Below are 17,893 nucleotides of genomic sequence, written 5' to 3' on the forward strand. Positions count from 1 at the left end.
ACAAGTCGAATCGCAAAGTTGCTCTTTCTCTTTGTCTGTTTGAAAGTGTGATTGCTGTCCATGACTCTACAACTCCGCTTCCTCTCCAATCGCCTTGAGCAGCATCTCCTCCGCCGAGCGCAACACCTTCTCCGGCGAGTTCAACGACGACATGAGATAGATCACGTTCCCCAACGGCCTAGCGTGCACGTTGTACGGCAACTTGCCCTCCTCCTGACCCTTCACCGGAATGCTCGGATGTCCCTGCGTCGCGTTCTCTCCAAACCTCAACTTCTTCACCAACTCCACCGACGCCGTGCTCGTATACCCACCTGCTCCACTCCCGTCCTTCAATGCGACCTTGAGAACGCAGCCCATGGCAATCGCGTGATCTACGTTGGGCAGTTCCGCCAATTTCGCCACCGCGGATTTGCTCCAGAAAGACCATACTCCGTTTAGGGTGGAGGACCAGTCGGATCGACATCTCTGCCAGTCCTGGCCTTGCTTCAGCTCGGAGATCGCTTTGAGCGTCTCGAGCGCAACAGCGCAGCCGATGGGATGGGCCGTGTAGCTGTGTCCGTGCAGAAGAGCGTCGACTTTGCTATCGCTCTGGTTGAACACCTTGAAGATCGAGCTGGACGCCAGGGTGACCGACATGGGTACCATTCCACCCGTCAGGATCTTGGCGAGGACCGAGATGTCGGGCGTCACACCGAGGGTCGTTGCTGGTGTGCAGACGCCGAGACGGTAGAGACCGGCGAACACTTCGTCGAAGATCACGGGGATGCCTTGCCAGTCTCCTTCCGCCCTGTTGCGGGTGGTGGGGTTCGCGGTCGGTGGAGGAGTCAGCGGCGCGTCGGAGAGCGAGAAGAGATCCTCGCTCTGACGACATGTATCGATGAGAACGCGTTGGAAGAGTGGGTCGACAAAGATCATCCCACCCGCACCCATCACCAGCGGCTCCAGCACCAGTGCTCCGAACCTGCGCTGCTGCTGCACCGTGAGCTGTTCCAGTTGATCGCGGATCGAAGATCGGTAGAACTCGACGAGCGGGTCGTTGTTGCGTAGTCGTGCGTCGACGTCGTACACTTCTTGCATGTTGGCATACGAGTTTTCGAAGATCAACTTGTCGCTGCTGCTGGATGTGGAGAGGTGCTTCGGCAGGTGTCGTTGACGCATCCTGTCGGCCAAATCTTTATCTTCCACGGCCAGACTGACAGCGACTTTGCCACCAGCGCGCACTTCCACCGTCGGAGCATCGAACCAAAACCCTCTTCCGCGGTACCAATGCACCGCCTCGCTGTACACCGACGGTTCGCACGCATCCATCGCACCGATCGTGTCTCCGTGGTAGCTTCCCTTGAGACCCAGCACTTCCCACTCCTGTTTCGGTTTGCCCGCTCGATATCCAGCCTGTTGACCCGGCTTGGCCTTCTGCGCAGCCTTTTCGGACGAAGCCACCTGCGTGGAGTATCGTTGGATCGATGCTTGCACCGCCATCTTGAGGGCCACCTCCATTCCCGTACTTCCGTCGTCCGAGAAGAACACCCTGTCGGCCCATCCATACCCCGGATTCGTCTCCAGCGACGGCTTTTCCTTCAAATTCTTCCCTGTGAGCAACTCCGACAGCAGCAGCGCAGGCTCGTGCGTACCGTTCGGGAACAAGACATGTCCATACCTACCGCCCGCCTTGGCCGCCGCCATCACCAACCTCTGCGGTGCATGTCCCAGACACTGCGTCCACCAGCTCGCACTCCCATCCAACACCGGTTGGAGCAAACTCTTCTCCTCGCCCGGACGTTGATCGAGCATGCTGAAAAAGTCGCCGTGGGCGCTGTCGATGACGTTCACGTCATGGTTGGTGCGAGTGAGTTGGTGTTGGGTGAAGGGCCACCAGCAGGTGTCGCGGGTGCGTTGGGCGTAGGTGGAAAGGGAGGCGATGCGCGAGGTGTGCTGGGAGCGGAGGTGGCGGATGACATTGTAGAGGCCTCCGGGGGTGTGTTCGGGTGTGGGGGGTGAGGGGTGGCCGTGGACGAGGGTGCGGTAGAAGTGGGTCATGGCGAGTTTGTCCGCTGCGCTGTCCGCGTTTTTGACGGGAGGCGGGCCGTATTCACCGTCCTCTCTAACTCCTCCCAAGCCAAACACCGGGATGCCATGCTCCTCGGCGAAGAACTTTGTCAGGTACTCTACGTTCCCATACCTTGGACTAGGGAACAGCAGCACGGCATCCACATCGTACCCCGCGACCAACAGCGACTCGAACGCAGACCTCGTCGTGCTGATCCCGCCCAACTCTGCCGACCCGATGAGGATTGTCGGCAGCCTCAACGGTCTCAACAGATGCGATTGCGACAGCCCTGAAGGTCCGGGGGAATGAACCCCACCCGCCGTCTCCACATACGCCACTCCCGCTTTTCCCTCTTCTGCTCGTGCAGCAGCATGGATCCAATCCCCTACATCCCTGACGAAATCCTCCTCGCTCGGCGCACCCGCTCCCTCGCCCACCTCCTTCTCCGCCCTCTTCGCCCTCCTCTCCAACTCCACCGCCAGATGCGGACTCACCGGCTCACTAAACCTGTACAGCGTTCTATACTTGACCCGCTCCGCATACCTCGACACGTGCGCGTCGTCCGAATCATCCAGCGCCCCAGTTGAAACCGGCTTCAGGTAGTGCACTTGCTCGCCCTGACCTTGTGCGGAGAACACATCCCGTGGTGGCGCATCTCCCTTGCTGGAGGAGAGTGGCAGGGCGGAAGAGGCTAAGCAGAGGGCGGTGGTGAAGATGGTCTTGCCGACATCGGTGTTAGCTCCAAACACCTGGTGCAGACGGAGGTGTGGGTAGAGATGGGCCATTGTTCTCGATGCTGATTCGTGCGCGAAATGCGAGAAAGTTCCTCTCGAGCTTATATTCAATCCACCACGGCTGATGGAATGCTTGCCTTCCTGCAAAGAACGATGGACGATCTGTTGATGGTGATGAGACAAGCACCCCTGCACCCCCAACAATTTGTTCGGCTTCGGCGCGGCAACTTGGCTTCCACAGTTATCCGGATTTCTTCCAATCGCGGCTTAACTTGGCAAAAACAAGGTTGCACCGTGCACTGCTGCCGCCCGAATTTCTTCCCAAAACCCACGGCTGTCGTCTCGGCTCGAATTCGGTCCATTTGGCTTTTGCCCGCTATCGGTGGAGAGCGCGTATCGCGGATCCCAAAGACCCATCGAACAGCGCCGAATGACTCAAGACTCAAGACGCAAGAGGCACATGGCTACACCACACACAGCATCTGTGTAATATTTACAAGAGAATTGAAATTCAAGAATGTCCGCCACAATCAGAGGGATGACGGTGCTACAGAAGTATCTATCTACATGAGAAAGGGACAATCGAATCAGAAAATAGCGTCCGCAGAAGAGAGGTGGTGGAGGGCCTTCGTCGCATTATATGAATCAGGGCATCACCAGCGACGCCGATGCAGGGCCAATGCCGTTCATAGGCCGACAGGGCAGCATCGTGTTGAAGCGCGATGAAGACAGCAGTGGACGTGTCTTGATCGCGCTCGGTGCGTGATGTGTCTTGAGGGCGGCGCGTCTCGCAGCTGATGCCAGAGTCGCAACAGCGTTCTCCTTGTCAGCCTCAGAGGCGATCAGGCTGGTTCCAAGATGCGACGCCCGAGTGAGAGCAGCCGTTTGAGCAGGCACAGCTCTTGGGCTCGAAATCAGAACGTGGCTCATCGAGACGCTTGCAAAGCCTTCTTCGTCCACCGAGACCCGGGCGAAGCGGTCGGCTGCCATCCGCATGGCCGCCGCAAGGCCGAAACGCGTGGCATGCTCTCTACCTAGCAGCGAGAGCAGCTGCAGACAATCGTCGTCCGAAGCGATCGAGATCTTGATCTGAGCGCCGCTGCGCTCGTGGATCCAATTGTGCAACGCCTCCAGTGGGTCATCGCACCGATAGTCTCCTTTGCCTGCATCGCATCTTTGACCTTGAGGATCATCCTGTCGGCCCACAGCATCAGCCTCGCCATCTTGCTCGCGATCCATGTCCGGGTCGCGAGGCTCCGCTGCCGCCCTTGGTCGCGCGGGCAGGAAGCCAAGACCAGGCGTGGTGCACGCGGTGACCCGCCGAATGCTGATGGTCTGATCTGGAGCAGCATGCACTTCTGGCGTCCAGCTGACACTGTGCGCTCGACTGGGCGTGGCGCGGCGTCTACCCCTCACGGGATCATCGTCGCCGCGATCCTTAGACGAGGACGCCGAGGCCGAAAACGAAAACGAAGGATTGATGACACCGCCTTCGATGTTCACGCCCCAGCTACTGCTGCTGCTACTGCCGATCTGCTCTCGTCGCGATTCTACGGGAGCATCCACATGACCGACATTGCGACTGCTGCTGGCCCCTTGGGGTCGATGAGGACCTCGTTGGCAGGCACTCAATGTGTGAGACCAATTGCCCCAAAACCCTGCGGAAGCGCTGCCAAAGATCTCAAACTCCACCTTAGCGCCGCGAGCTGCGTCGTGCGAAACGGCCACGGCCCAGTCCGAGGTGCGGTCCTGAGCATAGACGAAAGCGAGATCGTCGATACCGATCGACTCGATGCGACCGTACGTCTCGTACATCCATTTGTGATGAGCCTTGATGTACGCCTTGAGCACGCCGAGGTACTTGAGCCGAGTGCGCTCAGTTGGATCGCGAGGTATGAGGATCGCACCGTCCCCGCCGGAACTCTCAAAGCCGATCTTGACGCTGAGTGGAGTGCCCGGAACGGCCGTACCTCCGTTGACACCAAGGCAGCGATAGTTTGACGACATGCGTGGACCCATGTCAAAAAGCTTGGGCACCTCTTGATCCACTGAAAGGGGCATCGGTGGATAAGGACCCTCAGGAGGCGTGCCGGATCTGAGCTTCCGGTGCGAGAGGGTAGGGGACCCCTTCTTGGCCGCTGACGGGAGTAGCGAGTCCGAGGCAGCCGATCTGGACATACCTACGGGCAGCGAGGAGCTCAGACTCACAGGCGAAGTGGCGAGCGATGACCTGCGAGACCCGAGCGTCTCGGTATGAACAACGACGGGATCGTCCGAGTCCATCTTTGTCGACTTGACGCCAGAATCTCGACGGTTGCGCTCGCGCGAGGAGGATCGATCCGATCGTCGAGCCAAAGGAATGCTAGCGGCATCCGAAAGACGACCAGGGCCGTCAATAGCATTGTAAAGTACGATAAATGATCCGTCGCGAACATAGCCGACGTCACCAAGACGGAGCGGCGACGGATTCCACAGAGGATAGCCTTCACCTCCCGTATATAGACACGCAGCGTAAATCTCGGCAAAACTCGGCATAAGTCCGTATGTGTGGGTTGGATTCTACAAGCGGATGCCTCGGGAAGGCAGTCAGCCTCGGATCGATCCGAAAGGCTCGACAGTTGCCTCGTACGAAAGAAAGAATCGTCTAGATGGATAGAAGCGCAAAGACGTCCCAAAGAAATGAGGGCCAAACTTCACGGTTTCGATCTAGAGGTGTTGAATTGGAGCGGAAGAGAGGAGAGAAGAAGAGCGGAGACGGCAAGGCTAGAGTATCGTCGGGTGACCACGTCCAACGAAATCTATCGTCTTCGACGGGCGAAGACGGGGCCTCCCCGTCTCCGCGTAGGAGAGACGGTGTGTAGTTGTTCGAGATGAAGACGTTCAGGTGAGGAGGGTCTGAACGAGATGGTGGTCACGAAGGGAGGAAGAGGTGGTGGTGGTAGGAAGGGAGGACGGAAAGAGCGGGTGGCGTAGCGAATAAGCTATGCAGTGCGCAGTCGAGACCAAAGCTTTGTGCTGCCAAAGTAACGTCGCCGCCGGGGGAGCTAAATGCGCTAAAAGAGATTTCTTGAGCGACCCTTGGCCGGCGACTTGACTCAGCTGCGTAGATTGGTGCTTTGCCTCGAATGTAGTGTCCAGATGACGACAACGCAGTTTCGGCGCTCTGGCCGCTTCTATGACGCTAAGTGGCGCGAGTGACTTGAGCTGGCAAAGCTAAAGCGAAGCGAGACGGTGGATAGGGGAACTTGAACCTTATTTTTTGTTTTTGTGTCTTGACGAATGAAATGTTGTTTGCACCGCTGTTTCCACGGAAGTGTTGTTCTCGACGGGAGACGCGTCGCTGTGCTGAAGTGCCTCGAATTGCGGGGGAAGTGGAGAGAATTCCAAAAGTGTTGGTCTTCTGAACAGTCGTCTGACACCTGTTCTTCTTTCTTCTTTCTTTTTTTTCTTAATTTTTTCGTCGACTTCTTCTTATTCTCCGTCCGATCTTGGGCGTGATGTTGGTGGTTGTCTTGCAGCGTCTCCGACGCTCGAATTCCGGAAGAGAGCTCGATTGGGGTAGGAGCCAAGTGAAGGCGGAAGTGTTGAAGGCGATGAGAAACCAAGAGCCGGGGGCAGTGTGCCTCGTATGGCCCTTGCTCTTCTGATTTGGTCAGATTGTACGTCGAGGAAATCTCGGTGCTGCCGAAAGGGTTGATGAAGGATGCAGGAACGAGAGAAGGACAGACGAGCGTGTTGGTGAATGGCGCTTTGTGTTCGATGCAGGGTACAGAGTGCGTGTTTCGCTTTGCGGCGGGATGTGTCAATCTGGTTTGGTGTCTTTTGTTCTTGGATCTTGAACAACTCGTCACTTGATCTTCTCAAGGGCCCGAATGGTCGCTCTATATATCTTTCTCAAGCTAGGATCTGATTTGCTACTGTCTTCGCGATCGCTCTTGTCTGTCAGGGAAAAGGGACGCGTATGCTTTTGCCGTTCTACTCTAGGTCATCTCGAGGCTTCCTTGGCGCAACACTGCATAGGACCGGTCAATACGCGTGATTTGATTTAGGGTGGCAAACGAGGCGATCAGCCAGGACGGCTCGGAGCATCGAAGCGAGAGACCACAGCTCTGTTGCTGGTGCAGCGGGAACGGAGCTTTCTGAAGGCCGTACAGTTGATGCAGCTGCTCGCGTTAACTGAGTTGCAACAATTCTGAAGACGGTGAGCGTCGAAAAGGCTGGTCAAGTGCCTTGCCGTCGGAGACGACCCGATGAAGTGGCTCTTGCTGTTGCTTTTGCCGAGCAATGACGGGCACTCTGGACCCTCAACATCGCGCCAAAAAAAGCGGTGCGGGGAAGCAACATTGCCGCGGACGCACGAGGATCAGCGCCTCCTGCCGTACACTATGTCTGATCACCCCTGATCTGGACTCGACATCGCTTATCACAAAGCTTTGTCCAAGTAAGCTTTCAAAGTGTCTCGTCAAAGGTGCTGGCACTTCTCTGGCAACATTGAAGCGCAAACATACAGTAGATGCAAAGTCCACCGAGATTTCCGGGGCGTTGGCAAGACTGAGTTTGATTTTTGGTACCTCTGCATCTGACTGTCTAATAAGGCTTCAGATGTCCCACGAAGCAAACTATGGCGTTCGAATTGTTGTGTCCTTGACGCACGATGCAGTGTGCCCTCTCGTCTCATTTCTCCGTGAGAGGACACTGCAAGAGGGCTTTCTTGATCAGATCACCTCCGACGTGGACTCGGATGATTCTGCACGCCAGAACGCCAGCTTGCGATAAATTGCCGCGACCGAAAAAGGACAAGGGTGCTGGATGCAGACAAGTAACTTTGAGCAAGTCGGTATCGACAGAACATCATTCTCACGAAGCACATGCGAGTCAGCTCGCGTTGTCGAGTCACATCTCTCCGCACTCGGTCTGCGAACGCGTGCATTGAAAGCAGTTCCAGAAGCGTCCATTGCAATACAGGGTTTCGCGCGCATCGATTGCATGCGAGGTGCAAAGGCTACGCCAACCTAATCGTGAGAACCTTTTTCGACGACACAGGAACAGCTGAGGTGGATGAGAGACCATAAAGCCATTCTGCTGTTCGGATGTGCCGACGCGTGCGTGTCACAGTCACACCTAATCTCGATCAAGAGCAGAGTTTGACCTCGCTGTGCCGGGTGGCTTGGTGCGCTAACCATGATAAAGCTGAGCAGCGGTAACCTCCGGACCGTTTCCCTCTGTCGCATTGTTCCCTCAGCGATCAGGGTGGCCGCGGCTGCCCCTTTTGCTCCGCGTGGATCGAGCAAAAGTAGTGCATCACAGCCCCGCTCACCGTATTCACCGCCACCACGCTGTTGCCCAGCCGCTTGTGGCATCTAGGACAGGTTCTCGACTCGCCAACTTTGACGCGTCGACTCTGCAGCTTGCACAGCGTCTCCTCCGCCTGCCAGTTGCGGTTGGTCCGGATCTCGCGGATCACCTTGGCTTCGTGCTCCTTTCGCGTCGAGTCCCTCAGGTTGACGTTGACGAAGCCTGCAATCTGCGAGAGCGGCACCGAGGCAGGTAGCAGCTCCAGTGCCGCACGCAAATCGATCCGTGCGGCGTGACGCTGGATCAAGCCTAGGGCAGCATCCAGCTGCATCGAACCTTTTCCTGTCGTGTCCAGGTAGATGCGAAGCAAGGTGAGGAACACTTCGCGGTCCGCGAGCTGCTTCTGCTCCTGTTCCACAAACAGACTCTGCTGATGGTTCGAACGTCCGTTTCGCGTCTGTTGCGTCTGCGCGGAGGTGGCTTGGTCCTGGAACGCTGCTTGATATCGCCACACGTCGCGACAGTACTCTTCGGCTCTGGTCGGATCTTGAAGCTTGCGAACGTAGATGCTGAGTGCGCCTTCGTGTTGGCCCATTCTCCCCAGCAGCAACGCTCTTGCTTCGAGCATATCTCGATCGTCGTCGTCGGCAGGCAAGCGCACCAAGATCTGCTCCGGACGGTACTGCGTCGACGTGCGCAAGAAGGCGAGCAGCTTCCGCATGAGCTCGTCCCGCTCGGCCTGCAAAGGTGCGGATGTTGACAAGCCTCCACCATCTTTGTCGCCATTTCGGTCTGGCTGACCTTGGCCGGACTGCAGCTGCTCCCTGAGAAAGGCGGCCCTTCGGAGATACAGCCGTATCAGCTTATCGTGAAGCGCTGGATCCGCCTCGCCTGCGTTCTCGATGATGAATTCGAGGTAAACGGCACACAGCGTCTTGTCGAATCTGTTGAGGTCGTCGACGATCTCGAGTCGAGGCCATGACCCCACTTTGCCCGTATCCGCAGTGAACAGTTCCATACCGAGCTTGCCGTCCACTTCGAGCAGCCAGTGCGACGTCTCTAGAATGACATCGATAAACTCGGTTCCCAGATTCTGCAGGTACTGCACCGTCGGCCTCATTTTCTCCTCAACGTCCTCCTCGTCCTCGGCGAACTGCTTCAACAGGCCCAACGCTTTGCTGTGCATCTCCTTGCCGCCATACAGTGCGATCAGCTCGGAAAACTTCTTGCGCTCCTTGAGCAGCTCTTCCACCTGCTCGACCTCACACCAGTTCTCGATACGACACAGCGGGCCAATCAGCGCCGGCTTGGTCAGCAGGAACGTCTTGAACAGTGCAGTGTCGACCGTCTGGGCCACCGCAATCAGTTCGTCCTTTTCCATCTCGTCGAACGGTTTGTTGCCGAGCGAGAGCAGCCAGTGCGTGTCGCGCTTGATTTGCGACATGGCCATGTGGTTCTTGGATTCGTGGTGCGTACTCGATTCGAGGATAGGTTTGAAGATACGTCGGCGATCCGCCAGAAACTTGCCCAGAGCATCGAGCGCTTTGCGTGAGGACGTTTCGGCGGCGGCCGCGCGACTATCGCGGCTCGCGCCTGATCCTGTCGCCTTCATCTCTGGCGCCTCTCGCGTCGCTCTGACGGATCGGATCGAGCCTGTCTCCAGGTGGCTGTCGACATCGAGCGCTGTTGAGGCGCTCGCCCCCATCGAGGTGGGACCAGCTTTCGGTCTATTCGGGCTGGCGTGCGACGGGCTTGAGCTCAAGCTGCTTGCTACAGCCGGCTCGCCGACGATGCTCGCAGGCCTTCGACTCGGCAGGAAGGCGCCGAGACGACTTTTTGCTGCACCTGTTGTTGAAGATGCCAGCGTTGCGTGGCTTGGTGTCGGACTTGCTAGGCCCGCATCCGAGGTCGGAGCTTGCAGCTTGGCGGGCGTCTTTCCACCAAAGATCGGGAACCATTCCTGTCTGCTGCGACTCAGATCGCCGGCGACATTGGCAGGATAGAGCGCGATGACCTTGGCCGGATTGGTGTCGAGCTCCATGAACATTTCGATCGCTTCGTCGAAGCGCTCGTCTGCAAACAACGACACCGCATAGAGGCCCTGTACGTAAGCCCTGCGTTCGTCCTTGTCCTCCAAGATGACATTATCGACACTGTCGAGCAAGCCCAGCGCCTCTTCGAACTCGCCCTTTTCGACCAGCTCGTCGATCTGCTGACCCCAGCTCTGCATCTGCAACTGCCAGATGGTGCTGCCTTCTCTTTCCAGCGTCGCGCGGTCGGTCGGGCTGACAACGACAAAGATGGGAGGCTTATTCCCGCTCGATGGCGTCAGCAGCCGCACTTGCGGTGGTGATGTAGAGGAAGCGGAGGGAGTTGACCTGAAAGAAGTGCCCGATGCCGATGCTGGCGGGAAGCAGAGCGTCTGGACGGCGAATAGCGTACCGACCGACCGGATCTGCAAGACTGGATTGTTGGCGTTCGGCAACGAACTATTCTTGAGCGAGGGAACAGATCCGCTGGGTAAGACCGCAAAGACGTACGGCTTTGCGAAAGCGACTTCGAGCGGGCTGGCGCTCCATTCGACCCCCTCACGGCGAGTAGGTCGGCCGTCGGCACCGAGAAAGATGCCTGTGCCATCCCTGACGAACAGCACCTCACCGCCATCGACGTGCAACACAGACATCTTGCCTTTGCTGCTCAAACCCATGTATCCTCCAAGCCCACCTAGTCCTCCTAGAGCGGCGCCAAAGCCGGCCCCAGCGCCTCCGGCGATGGAGATGCTCGTGCTTGCGTGGGCCCCTGCCGAAGCAGCATGCGACCCCTCGTTGCCTGCAGCATTGCTGGCCGACAGGTCAAAGTCTTCGACATGCCATGACGACAAGCTGGACGAGGTGAGGTCGACGAGAGGACCTGAAGTCGAATTGGTCGGTGGGTGGACGTGCGTCTCGCGACGAAGCTGGCCACTGCTGTTGTTGCTTGCGCCTCCAAGCCCTGACGTCGGGTGTGTGTAGGAGACGGTGGATTCGGCAGCGAGCGGGATCGAGATGGTGCCGTATTCTGTTGCGTTGTATCCCATGAAGAGTCTCGTCGGTGTGACGAAGGCCAGGCTACGTGGTGTGTGGTGCAGCGCCACTTCGCGAGTGTCCCAGAATTCACCATCGACCCAACGGAAGACTAAAAGCTTCCGCTTGACACCGATAGCGAGTACCGTGACGAGCGTCATGACTCCATCTTGGCCGTCTGCATCCGCTGAAGCGCCTCCGAAACGTGCGCCTTCCATGGCCTTCCTTCTCTCTTCTTCTCGATACCTTGCAACGGCATCCATGCCCCTCATGCTGGCCGCTTGCCAATCCTTGGACGGCACCTCAAAGACGCTCGATCGATTCCTCGATACGGTCCCCGACCCTGCTGCTCCCCCACCAGCGCCCATCTGGTTCTGATCGCCGACGGCACCGGGTCGAAATGCTCGCGAGCTGATGGAAGCGTTCGGATTGAATTTCTTCGACGCTCTTGCGCCAAGCGGACCGGGTCCATAGTCGGGTAATTGAGGAGCTATACGCTTCTGAATTGATGTGTCGATACCAAAGGTGGTCGCACCCTTGGTCTGCAGCAATTGGGATCGCAATTCTAATGTCGACAAATCGTGGAGCGATACGAATCCATCGGACAGCGACACGAGCGAGTTGGCCTCCTTGATGACGCCAAGCTGGTCTATGGAGCGCTTGGAGAATTGCGATACCGCCTGGACTGGGATCGATGCGGGTGTGGACGGTCTGAGCTCTCTGGTGGAAGCGCGGGAGGAGAGGATCGAAGCTGGTTTGGTGGGCGATCCATGGAGCGAAAGGGGCCGTTTGGATGGAGACGAAGACGTTGACGCTTCTGCTTGCTGAGAGGAGGACGTTTGATCCGTTCTGTAGACGCTCACAGAGCCGGTCGATGATCCGACGATGAGCTTGGCGCCGTGTGCAACGATCGCCTCCGGTTTGCCCTTGATGCCCGTCAGCAATGGCGAGCTGTCGAAAGCGGTATGCATCTCGAGCGGTCGAACACGCTCGCTCGTGCGGGCGATGACTTCGGCGGGTCTCGCTGCCCGGGCTCAGCTCCCAAATCGCCGCGGCTTCTGTCGTCGTAGGCTGGCGTGGTTGTGTGGTGCGGACGATGGTGGTGGTGAACGTAAAGGAGTCGACCGAGCCGAAATTGGGATCGCGACCCTGAAAGCGGTCCAAGCACCGAAATGCGCTCAAGGTGGAGGCGAAAATCACCACAGCGTCCACACAAGGGTCTGTGCATGATTGTCATGCCTTCTGCACCGGCTGTCGAGTGCACATCGAAACTTCGCCTCACACTCGAGCAACTTCATTTCACATACACGAACTTCTCTCCTGTGACACTACACGAAACGTTGCGATGATGCCAAACTACAAATAATTTACACTGTATGCATGCGAAACAAACGAAGACTTCAACGAAAGAAGAGCTGAAACAGCCGAAACAGAATCTCACCTACAACCCTCACACATCTACGGCACCACCCTACGACTCGTCCAGGTTCCCGTAGCAGCATTCTCGCCTTCCACCAGCTCGTAGATCGTCCTGGTATCATCGGCCAAATTGACCAAATCCACCTTGTACGGTTCGACGACGACGAGGGCAAAGTTCTTCTCGCTCTGTTCGAGCTGCTTCTTTTGCTCGTCGTTCTCCTCCTTTCCTGGTTGGGGTAGCTCTAGAGGCCAGGGTGAGCTGGTATCGTCCTTGGGTTTGGCCGAATCGAGCTGTTGGGAATTGGGATGAGGTGTGCCTGGTGTAGGGCGGCAGAAGGACGCCAGCAGACCGGGGTTGAGCTTGTTGAAGATCCTCGTCCTTTCGCCGTCCCAGTCGAACGACTCCGCGTCTTGGTCCATGGCATCAGGTGCTCGCGGGGGCGAAAGACGTTCGAAGGGGAACAAGGATCGTAGCGGATGATCTTTGGTCGGCAACACATGCACAGTGCCGGAGATGCGGAACTGCATCTGGGTGGATTCGATCCACCAGGCGATCTCGCACTCTCCGCCACGACTGCCGTCCTGACCGGAAGCACGGAGACTGCTCTGCGAAGTCAACTGCGCTACCTTGGGTGTTCGAACGTCTGTCGTCGTCATGAGACACGGACTGGATCCGAACGATGGGTTCTGAGGGGCGATGCCGCCGTCGGCTTCACCGTCACGTTTTTCGTTGACGAACCCGCGGTGGACGACGTATCGCACGTGGGGCTTGGCAGCATCGTGGACGGACGAGGGCTGCTCGACGGTGGAAAAGGCGTAGTAGAGGATGGACTTCTCGTTCTTGATGTTCTCGCCGATGCCGTTGGCGAGGATCTCCTTCCATTCGGGTTGCGGCGAGTTGGAGGTGGCCTTCTTCTGGTTGTCGCCTTTCGCGTGGCCGTCGTTGGTCTGCTGTCCACCGGCAGAGCCTTGGTCGGACGATTGGGAAGCGTTGTTGATCACCGCTCCGAGGCGCTGTCCATCGAACCCGGAGCTGTGTCGTTTGATCCTGGCGTCCAAAGCTTCCCTGAGATCCTTGAGGATGTCCTCGGCGACACTCTGCGATCGGACCTGTTCGACGTCTATGCCGAACACGTTTGCCAGTTCTTCGTGGGTTTTTGCTTGCGAGATCCCCATCCTGAGCGCGGCGAGTTGCCTCTTCGACAGACCGTTGACGTTGCCAGCCTCGGCGGGCTTGAAAGCCAACTGCGACATGCAGTACTTTGTATTTCCGATCGGGTTCTTCAACGCAATCGAGTACTTGACCCATTTGGGAGCGATCACCTGCGGGATGCTGACGTTACCTTCCTCCCTGAAGCAGGACGGGTTGGCCTCTGCACCTCTCGCGATCATGGTCGACGTGACGCCGGTCAGCTCTTTGATCTTGGGAGCGGTGGCTGCGTCCCAAACGTCACCGTTGCACACCACGGGGATCGCCCTTCCCATCTTCTCCGCGATCGAGTTGACGTGATCCACGATCTCCCGCAACCTGTGCAGCAGAGCGGGTTCGCGAGGACGCATGTCTTTGGTACGACAGTGGACGGTGAGGCATTCGATCGCGCCGGTGCGGACGATCTTGTCGACGAGCTCGAGGGTAGCCTTCTGCGTGGGCAGGAGACGGATCTTGCAGGTGACGGCGACGGAAGGTGGGGCGGCACGACGCATTGCCTTGAGGGTGTTGCAGAGGAGTTTGGGGGTGGAGAGCATATTTGCGCCCATACCGGCGTGGGTGGAGAAGGGTTTGGGACAGCCGCAGTTGAGGTCGACTGCTGCGACATCGTCCGCCTGCGTGATGGTCCTGATGGCCTGGAAGGCGAGGTCCGGATCGGAAGATCCGAGCTGGTAGACGAGGTAGGGTCGTTCGATCGGGTGGCAGGAGAAGATCTGTTTGTGGTCCTTGAGGTACTCGACTACGCCGGTGTGCGGGTCGACTTTGCGTTCGCACCCGATGATGGCACGATCGACGATCTCGGGACCCCACACGAGGTCTGCTCCGTACTCGAGCGAGAGGAGACGAGTAGGGAGAGTGCCGATGCGCACCATGGGAGCGAGAAAGATGCCGTTTCGGTATGTGAGCGTAGAGGTGCAGGTGGGGATGGGATCGAGATCGTCGACCCGCTCGCTCTCGGTGATGGCGGGAAGAGCAGCAACGTCTTGGTACGAGGTGGAGTCGGCAGCGACTGCTTCTACCTCGACGGGAGTCGATGAAATGGACTCCATCTTGGCGCGTTTAGCGGGTGGAAGCATAGGGGGCTGACGAATCTCGGCGACGGAAGGCATGCTGGCGTGGGCAAAGGTTGCTGCACTGGGAGACGTCGCAAAGGTGCGGATGGTAGATGGGATGGCGAGACGGCTGAGTGCGATGGTGTTGGTGAACGGCTTGGATCGTATCAAGGGCGATGATAGCGCCGGCAGACGTAGCATGAACTTGCGATGGAGGGTGATCTTTGAAGTCGTGGTGAGAAGGTAGGGACGTCCGGGCCCCCGCACGTAGCTGTGCTTGTACCGCAGATGAGGCTGGTCCGAGCGTCAAGCGCCAGAGTGAATCAGCGCTGATGGAAGTCGAGCAGCACTGGATATCATGCGAATGCAGGGTGTAGGCAATCAAACGGTGACTTGGAATGGCACGCCGATCGAAAAATCGCACACTGTGCTGTGCTGTGTTACAAATTCGTTTCGGCTGCCAGAATGTGTGGAGGAAAAAGATGGGCGAGCAATTCTTTGCTAAGAGCCGATCGCGAAGACAGCAGCACAGGCAGACCATGCTTTCGATAGCGCTCACACACAACGCTTTCTCGGTATGACTCTGTCAATGGCTCTGTGTCTGTGGTCAATTAAAGAGGCTGCTGCAAAGATCTCAAAGGAAGTCCATCAGGAATGAGGAAGATCGCCTTCGGGGATGGTCAAGGTAAGCTCCCAACTGCGCGAGCATAATAAATAAATAGGGAGCGAGGAAAGAAACCAAAAATCGGATTAAAAAAGAGGAGCAAAAAATGTCCAGAAAAATGATGATGTTCATGCGATCTTTTCGTGCGACAGATCGAGTCCCCTCGCAACCCGGCTACTTCGGCACTCGACCGGTGGCACAAAGCTGCGCTGTCAAACGAGAACTTCTCAGGGTCCAACTTCAACACTCTCCTCATCTCGTCCATACGATACCCTGCAGTCTCTCACCCTTAGACCCCAAGCAAACCACTGGCTCAGCTCACGATGCTCGAAACGATCTACATCTGTCGTCACGGCTTTCGCATGTCCTGGATCGGCGCCGAAAACTTCCCCACCACCAATCGACCACGAGATCCTGTCCTGACCGCCTACGGCCAATGCCAAGCACGGCACCTCGGATGCTACTTCTCACATCTCCCCGCCTCGGAGCAGCCGCAGCTCATCATCAGCTCCCCCTACTACCGATGCTTGCAGACATCCGTTCCCACCGCATCTGCACTCAAACTGGAGCTGGTCGCCGAACCAGGTTTGGCAGAATGGTTCCCTACAGTAGCCCCGGACACGGGCATCCATCCTTCCCCGGCTAGGGCGTCGTACATGAAAGTGTACATTCCAGAACTGTCACTCTCATGGGAACCGCTCCTGTACCCGAATAACGGTGGGGAAGACATCTCGGAGCTTCACGCGAGAGCACGTCGCGTACTCGAGCTTATCGAACAGCGATGCGAACAACTCAACATCACAAGGGTGCTCATATGCAGTCATGCTGCAACGATCATCGCCATGGGAAGAGTGCTGCTGGATGACGATGCGGATGGCAAGAGGACCAAATTCATAGGAGCGGGGACGGCGAGCTTGAGCAAGTACACGAGGCAGGGCAGAGGTTGGAGGCAAGAGCTGAATGGCGATGCCAGTTTCTTGCCCGGCGGTGTGGAGAGGGAGTGGCACTTTGGGATGGTTCCGGATAACGTCACTGAGCATGGCATGGGAATAGGCTGGGTAGACCCGGAGGCGCCGAATGAGAGTGGGGCGGGGCAAAGAGCGGGCGTTCAGACCAGGCTGTGAGGGAGGTTCGAAGGTATACCCGCTCCAATGCTCACGTTTGGCTCGGCTGCAGTTGCAATTTGCATTTCATACCATGTGCAGACAGGTGCTCACCACATCATCGATCTCAGTGTGGCAGACGAACGGAAGAACATCCGGAACGACATGATAGAACGAGAGACACGACACTATATACAGAAGCTTCTAGCGGGAGGCGTCTTGTGCAGCGACCATCAACCGCGAGCTTTTTAATGGCTTCAATGCCTTATAACGAGATCTACCTGATCGGCTTGGCAATGCTTCTCCTGTACGCCTTCTGCGGAGCCGGACCGTTGCTGACGGTCTTGTACTCCTTGCACTGGCTGCTCTTTGCAGGCTTGTGAGCAGCGGGGGTCTTCTTATCGCCCTGCCTAAACGTGCTCGTACCATACACACCTACGAAATCCCCGCTATCGCCCTGGCAGTCTTCGAAGACGCCCTTGTCGAACCTTCCGCCGTTGGTGTTGTAGTAGGCACCCATGACATCGTACACGTGCGGAGCATACTGAGGGGCTTGGGGACCGTACGCTGCGCGGAAGGAGAACTCGTATGCGCTCATAAAGTTGTTCCACTCCTTGATCTGCGTCCACTGGCCCTCTTTGCCGGGGACGTTGTTGCTGTACACGAGACCGCCCTTGGGATTACCTGTGCCATCGGCACCGTGAGGGTCAAGCTCTCCACCAGCATCGCCGCGTTGAATGTTCATGCCCGTGAAATCACCCACCCCTGTGACCTGAAGGAAGTTGGGTGTCTTGAGGAATTGAACACCTTGGATCGCTCCATTCGGAATCAATCGAGTGCCGTAGCCGGATTTGAGACAGTAGGAAACGACCGATTCCTCACTGGCTCCGATCTGCGAGTTCGGATTGATTGGTCCCCAAAGGCAAAAATCGTTGGCGTTGTTGATGAAGACGTTTTGACAGAGGGACTTGGAGGAGGAGGCGCCCCATTTGGTGCACTGGTTGGATCCAGATTGGTTGGCCTCCCATTTGTCGGGGAGCGCGTTGATGGCAAAGTCGGGTTTGTTTTGGGCGAGCGTCAGCGTGGCTGTCGCTGCGACGAGGAGGGTGGTCAAGAGTGTTCGCGTCATGATGGTCGTTGCTGATGGATTTGTGTTTGGTCGAGGACAGATTCGAATGGAACTAGTCAATCCGAGACTTATATGTTTCTCTCCACCTGTAGACACGGTGTGTACGAGAAACATAAACAGGGCTGTGGGCAAGCTCAAACGTGGGGTACCACATTCTCGTGCTTGACGCATTGAACGC

General features: G+C 57.3%; 7 protein-coding genes across 7 annotated transcripts; 1 reads left to right on the top strand and 6 right to left on the bottom strand.

Moving 5' to 3' along the window:
- Positions 1-66: 66 nt before the first annotated feature.
- PHSY_005075 (hypothetical protein) lies at positions 67-2,832 on the bottom strand (the record flags this gene model as incomplete). Its single annotated transcript, XM_012335686.1, has 1 exon — positions 67-2,832. The coding sequence occupies one exon, from the start codon at positions 2,830-2,832 to the stop codon at positions 67-69; it is 2,766 nt and encodes a 921-aa protein (XP_012191076.1).
- Positions 2,833-3,426: 594 nt separating this feature from the next.
- Positions 3,427-5,316, bottom strand: PHSY_005076 (hypothetical protein; the record flags this gene model as incomplete). The annotated part of the gene is made up of 1 exon (XM_012335687.1): positions 3,427-5,316. One exon carries the CDS (start codon positions 5,314-5,316, stop codon positions 3,427-3,429), a length of 1,890 nt encoding a protein of 629 aa, XP_012191077.1.
- Positions 5,317-6,761: 1,445 nt separating this feature from the next.
- PHSY_005077 (avaB protein) lies at positions 6,762-12,109 on the bottom strand (the record flags this gene model as incomplete). Its single annotated transcript, XM_012335688.1, has 2 exons — positions 6,762-6,920; positions 8,099-12,109. The coding sequence occupies 2 exons, from the start codon at positions 12,107-12,109 to the stop codon at positions 6,762-6,764; spliced, it is 4,170 nt and encodes a 1,389-aa protein (XP_012191078.1).
- A 487-nt stretch (positions 12,110-12,596) lies between these two features.
- PHSY_005078 (potential tRNA dihydrouridine synthase) lies at positions 12,597-14,816 on the bottom strand (the record flags this gene model as incomplete). The annotated part of the gene is made up of 1 exon (XM_012335689.1): positions 12,597-14,816. One exon carries the CDS (start codon positions 14,814-14,816, stop codon positions 12,597-12,599), a length of 2,220 nt encoding a protein of 739 aa, XP_012191079.1.
- Positions 14,817-14,874: 58 nt separating this feature from the next.
- Positions 14,875-15,776, top strand: PHSY_005079 (hypothetical protein; the record flags this gene model as incomplete). Its single annotated transcript, XM_012335690.1, has 2 exons — positions 14,875-15,054; positions 15,636-15,776. 2 exons carry the CDS (start codon positions 14,875-14,877, stop codon positions 15,774-15,776), a joined length of 321 nt encoding a protein of 106 aa, XP_012191080.1.
- Positions 15,777-16,169: 393 nt separating this feature from the next.
- On the bottom strand, positions 16,170-16,523 carry PHSY_005080 (transcription factor; the record flags this gene model as incomplete). The annotated part of the gene is made up of 1 exon (XM_012335691.1): positions 16,170-16,523. The coding sequence occupies one exon, from the start codon at positions 16,521-16,523 to the stop codon at positions 16,170-16,172; it is 354 nt and encodes a 117-aa protein (XP_012191081.1).
- A 340-nt stretch (positions 16,524-16,863) lies between these two features.
- Positions 16,864-17,829, bottom strand: PHSY_005081 (macrophage activating glycoprotein; the record flags this gene model as incomplete). Its single annotated transcript, XM_012335692.1, has 1 exon — positions 16,864-17,829. One exon carries the CDS (start codon positions 17,827-17,829, stop codon positions 16,864-16,866), a length of 966 nt encoding a protein of 321 aa, XP_012191082.1.
- Positions 17,830-17,893: the final 64 nt, after the last annotated feature.

Source organism: Pseudozyma hubeiensis (genome assembly GCF_000403515.1).
Source record: "Pseudozyma hubeiensis SY62 DNA, scaffold: PHS47, whole genome shotgun sequence".
In the NCBI taxonomy this organism is placed as follows: Eukaryota; Fungi; Basidiomycota; class Ustilaginomycetes; order Ustilaginales; family Ustilaginaceae; genus Pseudozyma; species Pseudozyma hubeiensis.